The sequence below is a fragment of the Phyllobates terribilis genome, unplaced genomic scaffold (genome assembly GCF_046119375.1).
Source record: "Phyllobates terribilis strain yellow unplaced genomic scaffold, ASM4611937v1 Scaffold_5410__1_contigs__length_51891, whole genome shotgun sequence".
Taxonomy (NCBI): Eukaryota; Metazoa; Chordata; class Amphibia; order Anura; family Dendrobatidae; genus Phyllobates; species Phyllobates terribilis.
The window spans coordinates 35,037-45,851 of record NW_027368157.1 but is presented as its reverse complement, the minus strand read 5'-3'; the positions used below and the strand labels follow the sequence as shown (position 1 = coordinate 45,851).

General features: G+C 39.1%; 1 protein-coding gene across 1 annotated transcript; it reads right to left on the bottom strand.

Moving 5' to 3' along the window:
• Positions 1 to 1,364: 1,364 nt before the first annotated feature.
• LOC141250145 (uncharacterized) lies at positions 1,365 to 2,438 on the bottom strand. The gene has a single exon (XM_073669879.1). The coding sequence runs from the start codon at positions 2,436 to 2,438 to the stop codon at positions 1,365 to 1,367; it is 1,074 nt and encodes a 357-aa protein (XP_073525980.1).
• Positions 2,439 to 10,815: the final 8,377 nt, after the last annotated feature.

Below are 10,815 nucleotides of genomic sequence, written 5' to 3'. Positions count from 1 at the left end.
TATGGATATTGAAAAAATCGTAATCGTGAAACGAATAAACTCTTGTATGATGAACCGGAAAAAATATTTAATGAATTCTCATGATACCGTTTTTGAAAAAGATAAAATCGTAATCAATATAAACTAGTTTTATTTTTCATTTTTAAATCTTTTTTTCCCTTCCCTAGATTTTCTCCTTTGATTTAATCTTAACCGTATATTTTTCTCTAATCTAACGCTATAGAATAGTAGTACTGTTTTACTAGAAGGGACTGTTTTACTAGAACCTAAATTTATAAATATAAATATAAATATAAATATAAATATAAATATAAATATAAATATAAATATAAATATAAATATAAATATAAATATAAATATAAATATAAATATAAATATAAATATAAATGATTTTTTAACTATTTTCATGTATATGAAGGTTCTTACTCTTGACCTGACCAATTTACTACCCAGAATTTCTCGAGTCACCGGATCGGGTTAGAAAGGGGTTTCATGTTAAATTGGTTGGGTTTGTATTACTCAGAAATGGGTCGGGTCGGGTCGGGTCGGGATCGTAGGTCAGATTTATTTTTTCAAGTCTATGTATAGCCATGAAAGGATAGTATAATCCAAAAGGACCCGATGGTCGTTTATGGATAGTGAGGTATCATCGATGTGAGAGAGAAGGGTGAACTTGCCGAGAGTAACCATAAAAAAGTGATACCAAATGGTGAAGTTGGCTACTATTGATGTGAGGGAGAAGGTATAACTTGGGACATGTTTTATGGAGGAGACATGGAGCTCCGGGTTAAGAGTGATGGACTAGGCCGTACGAGAAGAGGAAGAGGAAGAGTTTTCAGCGGTGGGGTTAGGGGTCGGAAGTCTCGGTGTAGTGAGATTCTGTGTTGGAATGGAATTGTAATTTGCGGAAGGTGTGGTGGAGATGAGGGAGCGAGGATCATTGAGAAGATTTTATAAATTTAGAGAGAAACTGATATCATGTGAGAAGATAACGAGAGAATAATACCAAACTTGGATTTGCCATATTGTATTGCTAATATATATAGTCCATTCGGATACAAGTACTTGTCATTAGATAAAATTACACATAAACTAAGGTAAAATTTTATGTAAATAAGTAACTCTATTAAAGTGTCATTGAAAATGTAAAAAACAATATCTCGGTAAATAAATTAGCTTTAATGTAATAATTGCATAGGACAATGGTAAAATAAGAAAAAATTGGTAAAATAACATGTATTTGTTTCAACAAAATTACCCTAAAATAATATGTATTTGTATCTAGAGACACTATAAGATTACAAGACATTGTACATAAGGTAAAAAATAATTACAATTAACAATTTATTATTGAAACACATATATCAGAATGTAGCATTATCTACTATATCGATTCTACGCTCCAAACTAAAAGGATAAGTACGATTGCTAGCAGATGTAGAAGTAGTCCCTCCCCAACCCCAAGTAGAAGAACTTGTCCCGTCTATTCCACCACCGTCCTCGACCAAGTGAGCAAACGGATTAGGCGGAGTGGGGATCTGAACCGATCCCTCTAACATCCTCACAACATCACTCATGTTTGGCCTTGCGGTCGGGAGGTACTGGACACACCACAAGGCCACCAACGCTGCCCTCTCTGCGTTATCCCTGGATGCCTCCTCGACCCCCAACTCCTCCATCATCTCCACCACCGCCTTCCCCTCCACCTTTTCGTAAACCCACCTAGGAAGCCACTCCTTGCTCGTCCCGCTCAAATCCCCTCCCACTCTGTTCCTCCTCCGCCCCACCATCTCCAGCAGCAACATCCCAAAGCTGTACACGTCACACTTGTGGGTCACTGGGTACGGCATCCACACTTCAGGAGCCGCGTACCCAGGCGTCCCTTTTATCCCTGAAAGCTCCACGTGGGTGTCATCTCGGCTACAAAGCCTTGCTAGCCCGAAGTCGGCCACCTTCGGGTTGAAGTTGGAATCTAGGAGGACGTTCCCTGGCTTTATATCGTAATGTATGATCCTTTGCTGACACTCCTCGTGCAAGTAAGCTATCCCCTTTGCAGTACCCAGTGCGATCCCCCAGTCTATATTCTTAGGGTTTTGTTGAAATAGTAGGCCGTCTAGAGAGCCATTCTCCATGAATTCGTAGACGAGGGCTTGTAGTGTTGAGTCGAAGCAGAAGCCGTAGAGTCGGACCAGGTTGATGTGGTAGGTGCGGCCCATGGTGGCAACCTCCGCCATGAACTGTTCCTCTACCCGCTTTCCTAGGTTGTTTTTTAGTACTTTGACGGCTATGTGGACGCCGTTGGGGAATGCTCCTTTGTAGACCACCCCGAAACCACCGGACCCGAGTTGGGTGGAGAAGTTGTTGGTAAAGTGTTTCAGTTGTTCGGAGGAGAACCGGAGGGGCTTTTCCTTTGCCATATCGCTTAGGAATTTCTCCATTGTCGCAGCTTCCATCATCAATTTAGAGTTGGTCAACACCGCAAAGTTCGGGTTATCGGAGTAGACGTTAGCTCTATTCTGGTTGTTGTTTGGCTGGGTTCCGATGGTGAATTGTGCATAGGTTGGAGCTGATTTAGCAGCCTTCTGCAAGCAGTAGATGATTGCGATCACTATAGCGATTGTCCCGATTGTACCAACCACAGCAGAAACTAATCCAATCAACAAATTAAAACTATGAATAATTACGTATATGCAAGATATGATGAAACCTGAAATGATTACCGAGTTAAGCTTATATACTTAATAACTGTATATATATGAATATGATAAATACCTACTATTGCAGAATTGAAAGATTTAGTAGTGGAATCAAACGATGAATCGAAATCCGAAGGGCTGCTCATCGTACTGATCTCGTGCTTAATTCATCGAGTTTTGATTTATTCTTCTATTATATGGTTTTCACATCTTCAGAACGACCAATGAACACACGCTGTTTAATTTGGCCAAGTCAACACGTTTTGAGTTTTAATATATACGTATACATCAAGAAATACAACGATGTGTGGTGGAAATTTATTGGAGGATATTGTTAAAAAAAAGTTTGGATCGTTCCATATTTGACTATTCAAATCAATGTCAATGCTACACCTAGATATGTAATTATCTCAAAAGAGTTTTAAGTTTTCTAATATATTTATATTTAAATAAATAGATAATTAAATATACATAAGTAAACAATATGTTAAAAGATAATGTCAGATTGTTCCTTCAGAAGATTTTATTTTTAGTATATAATAATTGATTATCATTTGATCTATAATTTAAAAATAACAATATTTTTAAAATTTAACATATATAAAAACTATTTAAAATTAATGAAAAGACATCACCTGTCTAAATAAATGAGAGATTGATTGTCACATAGGCTGTTTTTATTATTATTTTTGTTTACTATTATATATAGGTAGATTCACGCACATGCATGTCATCCAGTATATACCTTTCGATCGTCTTTAATTAACAATCCTTGTTTGTCTTTAACTATATTTGAATTGGTGCGTGAAGCGTGTGACTCTTCTTCCTCCATTCTTTTATTCGCGTTAATTAATCTCCTTTCTTCTGTGTGTTTCTTTCCGTGCAAGATACAGACTTGGAGAAAAAGGTAACGTATTCATGCAAAAAGTAGCTGCACAGAACTCTTAAGTAGGTACACAGCCAAAAGTATGTGTATATTTATTAAAATTACATGCACAAGTATTATATGAACATAATACACATCACAACAAGGGAAAGAATATATGTACAACAAGGACAATGTTTCTACACATAAATTAGTTGCACAAAACTCTTTAAGAATGGCACAAAAGCCAATAGTATGTACGCAATTATCAAAAATACGTGCACAAGGAGTATATGAACATAATACACAACACAACAAGGGAATAAATACATGCACAGCAAGGACAAAGTTTCTGCAAAAAAAAATTGCCGAAAACTCTTAAGTAGGTGCACAATTATCAAAAGTACGTGTACAAAGTGCACACGAAATATATCCACAATACATTTTCACATTTGAGGAAGCCCTAGATCTGTACTAGTTTTCATAGAAGTACTTTTATTAAGTTATATTTGCATGTTCCGTCAACATATTATATTTGCACTTTTCATAGTATAAACATGCATATGGACAAGCATCTATGAAATATCAAAAAAAAATTGACATAATACCTTGCGATTCAACTTTCTTTGAAACATTCTCGTGTCTCATTTTGGTTATCATTTGTACAAATGGAGGTTAGGTTAGTTAGCAAGTCGAGAATTGAAATAAGTGCTTAATAATCAATTTGTTGATGATTACAAACCTCTCAATTTGTCGTTTTCGTCTTCGCCGCGAAGAGTTGTTGCAAACAAGCATTAGCAGAGGATTTGAGAGATTTGATCGAAATAACCATAATTTTAGTCTCAAATGGTCGGAAAAGGATGAGGCTAAAGTCGTTATGCCTATCAAAGAAACCCAACTCGATCGGTATCCACTAGTAAAGTGGGAAGTAGGGGTCGAATCCCAAGGAAAGTCGATTAACAGTTTTTACCACAATTTCGTACTAACGAGTAACCAAATTGGGGGGGGGGGGGGGTATGTGAACATGATCAAGCAAGCAATGTTGAGATTTGGTAATATGGATGAAAGGAGTTTACTTCTCGTTTCTTAGCACATCAATCATGCAAGGAAAGTTGATCATAAAATCCTAACACCTTATATCATATTCAATTGGTTTATCCTACTCTTTGTTCATGAAAAGTAACTAGTCCAACAAGTCCTAGAAACCCTTATTCAACTATAATCCTAGAACAGCTAAGATTCAATAATCAAATAGCATTGAGCTCAAAGATAGGTAGGCTTGTGCAATACCATTGGAGACAAGCCGATACTTGACACAAGTGTATAATCTCTACGCTAACAACAATCACAACAAGTTCATGTAGATAGCGATTGCCACGCAAGGACAAGATTCTTCAACAAGAATTATCTAGTCTAGCAATATGAAACAATACCAACCAATCTAGTTCTAGACCTAGACAAATCAATATTTCTCAATAGCAAATTGAGGCACAAGAGATTATAAAATAAATCAACAATTGAAACAAGATATAAGATGTAGGAACACAACAATCCAATGAAATAAGGCTTCGAACTTTGAAGTAAACAAACGAAAACTTAGTGATTCATGAAGCTCTCAACAATGGTGTTTTCTCTACCACAAAGCAAGATCCTCCCTAGGGAGAAGAAGAAGAGTCTTATATATTTCTCCCTAGAAAAACCAAAATAAAAACCAAAAATTCAAGTCTGAAATTCAATGGAAAAAAGAAGTTACAAAACTTAGAAGTTATAAAATTTCAAGTCAAATGGCATCTTCAAAGCATTCAAATCAAATGGCATCTTCAAAGCATCCAAAAAAGGCTGAATTCGGATAACTCCGTGGCAAAATCTCGACCGCGATACTCCAATCGCGACCGCGATTTTGCTTGCTGATGTGGATATCTTCCAAAATCCCGAGTACTGAAATTGCTGGAAAAGGCAAATCGCTGGAGCGATTTCTAGTTCTGCAGTATTTCGCCTTTGTCTTCAACTAGCCTCGAGGCAGCTCGGCTTCGCCTCTTGGCCCTCTCCTGGTGAAGGTGTGGTACATTCTCCATCTAGGTCCATCCCACAAGCACCAATGAAGGGTACAAACGGGATCTCCATGTCGCACCACAAGAAACGCTTTCGAACTTCCCGCAAATCCATAATATCAACTCCAAACCGGACTTCGGGAATAACACTCGACAAACACCTAAACACCACTAATCATATACTAATAGTTGATAGTTATCACCATATAGCATGCTCCTATTAAACTCCCCCATACTTAAACCTTGCTCGTCCCCGAAAAAGCAAAGTGGTGCTAACTCCTCCAATAAGTACAAAGTTTCATAATAAGAATGAGAAAGCTTGCTAGCGACTATACTCCAAATTCCAAGTGTAAGCGAGTAACACTAAACCTAGCTCCCGTCTAGCTCCTTATCGCTCCAAGGTGACCTACCCAATTCCCTTCTTATATCACCACTTCTTATGACGCCACTCCAAAATAGTAACCATTATCGAACAAAGTGACGTGCTATAAGCACACAAGTGGACTCCTAATCTCCTCTAAGGCTGAGGGAATATAATGGATAATCAAAATAAGAAATAAAATTGAGTCACCCACTCGCTTGACACACTTCTTATTCCTCCTCTTCATATGATGTCCTAAACCACTAATCAATATCATCAAACCATACATCACAACCACCAATCCTAATCAAGAAATCCGCATAGCACAACCACAACAATATGCAGCAAACTCCAAGAATAGAAATCTAATCCTAGAATCTAATACAACCGCGAATAATGTGTAACAAATCTCATGAAATAGCAAAAGATGAGCATGTGAAGCATGGATACCAATAAGCTTAAAATAGAAGAATAAAAGGCCAATTACTAACTTATTATCCCTCCTTGGTGAATCCTAAAACCCGAGGCAATCCTTCAAACAACCTTCTTATGTCACCGATGCCAAATCATAGTAAGAGAACCGAATCCTAGGACACTCAATTCTTTTACACTCCAATTCTTGCTCTAGCGCTCTTTCGGGTTTTCACCAGACACTCTCTATTCTTTTAGGCTCATCAACAACTCACATCTCTCCAGTCCAAATATTTCCCGGCCTAGAGCCGCATGGACTACCTACTTTTTACCTAGGCCGCCCTTTCGAGTTTTCAACCTATCCCAGGATTTTCACAATCATTTCTTTTTTTGATTTTTTTGATTTTCAATTTTTTTATAAAACCTAATACGAAATCCAAATGTACATCAACTATCCAACTCCCCCACACTTGGAGATTGCATTGTCCTCAATGCAGCAATGTAAGGACATGAAAGAATAAGAGAAGGGGTAGACGGTATACGTACTCCCTCGGGTTGCCTCCTGAGCAGCGCCCTTGTTTATAGTCGTAGGCTCGACATAATTCCGCACTTCATTATCCATATGAACTTGATCCCTTTTGAGTTTTAGCCTTTAGAATCAAATCCTTGAACCATCTACAAAAAGGCTTAGCTAAAAGAGTGTTCTCCTCTTTCATTCTCCACTTAGGTTCAGCCACCTTCTTCTTCTTTTTTCTCTTTGGAGGGGCATTCGATATATTCACCGAAGGTAGGTCCGGCAGCTTAGTGGTGGTGGGAACCTGCACAATAGGTGGGAGCGGTTTCTCGCTCTCAACAGTTAATAACATGGGCCCACCGTCCAAAAGAGTATCCCTAGCATCTAGTTGAGCCAATTCCTCACATATATCTGAAGTAAGAACCATATCATGCTCACTAGAAGTAGTCAAACTATTCTCTAAAGAAGATTGTAAAGAATCAATAGCACGCAAGTCAAAAGACTCTTGCACTATAGGTTCAATAACATCAAGAGAGAAAACCGAGTTATCACTTGAGGGGTGTTCAATAGCTTCATAAATGTTAAATCTCACCACGTCCCCATCAAACTCAAGTGTAAGCGCCCCACTCGCTAGATCAATCTTAGTATTAGCCGCCCTCATAAAAGGCCTACCTAAAAGAATAGAGGCGGCTTGATTATCATGATCCATGTCTAGCACAAAGAAATCCGCGGGGAAAATTAGATTATCAACCATGACCAATACATCCTCGACCACCCTTTTGGGAAAACCGTTGATCTATCGGCAAGTTGTATCACAATCCCCGTTTCATTGAGGGTCCTAGTCCTAACAACTTGTACAATGAGTAAGGAAGAACATTTATAGAAGCACTCAAATCAAGCATAGCCCTATCAATTTGAGTCTCACCTATCACACAAGGTATAGTAACCATACCTGGGTCGCTACACTTCTTGGCGACCTTGTGTTGGATCACCGCGGAAACCCTCTCGCTAACTTGAACCTTTTGTTTTCCCTTGAGTTTTTTATTCCTTTTGATTGTGCAAAGCTCCTTCAAGAAATTAGCATACCTAGGAACACTTTTAACAAGTTTAAGTAAAGGAATGTTTACCTCGCACTTGCTAAACGTTTCAAAGAGCTCTTGATCGTTAGCGGGCCTCCTAGTGTCCTTTAGAGCTTCCGGAAAGGGAGCGGGAGGTTTCTCGGAGTAGAGAGGAGGAAAATTGGGTCTCACATAGTTCTCTTGTTGCAAAACAAAGTCCCCTCGATCCTCATACTCTTCTTCGGGTCTTGGAAGTGTAGTTGAAGGCTTAGAAGTCCCTGGGATGCAATCTCGGTCGAGACCAATCTCTCTCGGTCGAGATGGATTTCCAGGACTTAAAATCTCGACCGCGACTTTCCTCCTGTAACTTTTTCGAAAAAACCCCGTCAGAATTCATCCCTCAGAACCTGAAATCTCGAAGCATTCGGATCGCGACCGCGATTGCCTCCTAAAGTTGTTCACTCCTTCTGGGCCTCTATATTACCCTCAACAATTCTCCCACTTCTCAATTTGATTGCACTTACATTCTCCCTCTGATTCACCACTATTTGAGAGGGCAAGGATGTCGAGACACGTTGTTTAAATCTAGTCAATGATTCATCCAATTGCCCGACTTGCTTCTCAATATTCCTCATTCTGGATTCAGTGGTTTGAACATGAGTGGTGAAATGTTGTGTCAAGGACTTCAGCATGTCCTCGGGGGAAGGTCCTTGAGCTCTAGGTTGATATTGAGCTCGGGGTTGATTATTATTTTGAGCACCTGTTGGATCACTCCATCGGAAACCCGGATGATCATTACCTTGTTAATTATAGTTGTTGTTCTGATCATAACAAGGTCTACTAGGGCAATATCCACCCAAAGCGTGCACCTCGGTAACAGCGGGATCCTCCAGTTGAGGACATAAATCATTAGAATGCCCTTCTTTTGCACAAATACCACAAACAATTGCCGTATTTTGATTACCAAGGGTCATGCCCTTGATCATGCTTTTTAACTCGGCAATCTCAGCCTTCCACTCACTTGTCTCGGTAGGCTCGGAGCTCTCTGCACTTTCAACTTTCTTAGTGTACGTTCTCCCGAAGCTCCTTGTACCTTCCGCAATCTCATGAATACGGCTTCAGGCTGCAGCGGGAGTCAAGTTCAAGACGCTTCCATTACAAGCGACGTCTACAAGTCTCCTCTCATGATCTAGTAACCCATTATGGAGGTGGGTCATCAAATCCTTCTCCTCAAACCCGTGAAACATGCAACTAGCACACAACCTAGCAAACCGCTCACGATAGTCATAGAGCGATTCGTCATCGGCTTGCTCAACATTAGCAATCGCCCTTTTCAAAGCGACAGCCTTCTTAGATGGGAAATACTTGTCAAGGAAGGCTTTATGCAACTTAACCCAAGTGTCAATTGATCCCACCGGAAGCAAGTAATACCTCCTTCTAGCCGCATCCTTCAAAGTCAATCCGAAGGCCCTCATCTTCAATTGCTCCTCCGTGACATTACTCGGCTTGCTACACAACAAATGTCGTGGAACTCGCTTAAATACATGATCGGTTCCTCATTAGCCAAGCCATGAAACTTGCGAAGCAAATTGATGAATCCGGTCTTGAGCTCGAAATGAACTCCTTCATCTAGGGCTGGCAAGGTGATCCTGAGGTGTTGAGTTTCCAAGTTCAAAGTGGTGAGTTGCCTCAAGGTTTGATTTCCAGCCATGGTTTCAATCACGATCTCGTGAAATGCTCTCCCGGAGATTCCTTAGAAAATTCCTCTCAATGTGAAGTGTTCTCTCGATCTTTGGATCAAAATCAAGTAAAGCTGAATTAGTAGCACGAGTGTGGACCATATATATGAATGATCCACCCTAAGGTTAGATACAAAAATGAGATTAAAACTGTAAGTTTGACTTCCCCGGCAACGGCACCAAATTTGATGAGGCTAAAGTCGTTATGCCTATCAAAGAAACCCAACTCTATATCCAGTAGTAAAGTGGGAAGTAGGGGTCGAATCCCGAGGAAAGTCAATTAACAGTTTTTACCACAATTTTGTACTAACGAGTAACCAAATTGGGGGGGGGGGCGTATGTGAATATGATCAAGCAAGCAAGCAAACAAGCAATGTTGAGATTTGGTAATATGCATGAAAGGAGTTTACTTCTCGGTTCTTAGCACATCAATCATGCAAGGAAAGTTGATCATAGAATCCTAACACCTTATATCATAAACATTCAATTGGTTTATCCTACTCTTTGTTCATGAAAAGTAACTAGTCCAACAAGTCCTAGAAACCCTTATTCAACTATAATCCTAGAAAAACTAAGATTCAATAATCAAATAGCATTGAGCTCAAAGATAGGTGGCTTGTGCAATACCATTGGAGACAAGCCAATACTTGACACAAGTGTATAATCTCTACGCTAACAACAATCACAACAAGTTCATGTAGATAGCGATTGCTACTCAAAGACAAGATTCTTCAACAAGAATTATCTAGTCTAGCAATATGAAACAATACCAACCAATCTAGTTCTAGACCTAGACAAATCAATATTTCTCAATAGCAAATTGAGGTACAAGAGATTATAAAATAAATCAACAATTGAAACAAGATATAAGATGTAGGAAACTCACAACAATCCAATGAAATAAGGCTTCGAACTTTGAAGTAAACAAACGAAAACTTAGTGATTCATGAAGCTCTCAACAATGGTGTTTTCTCAACCACAAAGCAAGATCTCCCTAGGGAGAAGAAGAAGAGTCTTATATATTTCTCCCTAGAAAAACAAAATAAAACCGAAAATTCAAGTCTGAAATTCAATGGAAAAAAGAAGTTACAAAACTTAGAAGTTACAAAACTTCAAGTGA

Excerpts from the sequence above, each read along its gene's own strand:
- LOC141250145 (XM_073669879.1), bottom strand. The coding sequence starts at position 2,438 with ATGGAGAAATTCCTAAGCGATATGGCAAAGGAAAAGCCCCTCCGGTTC.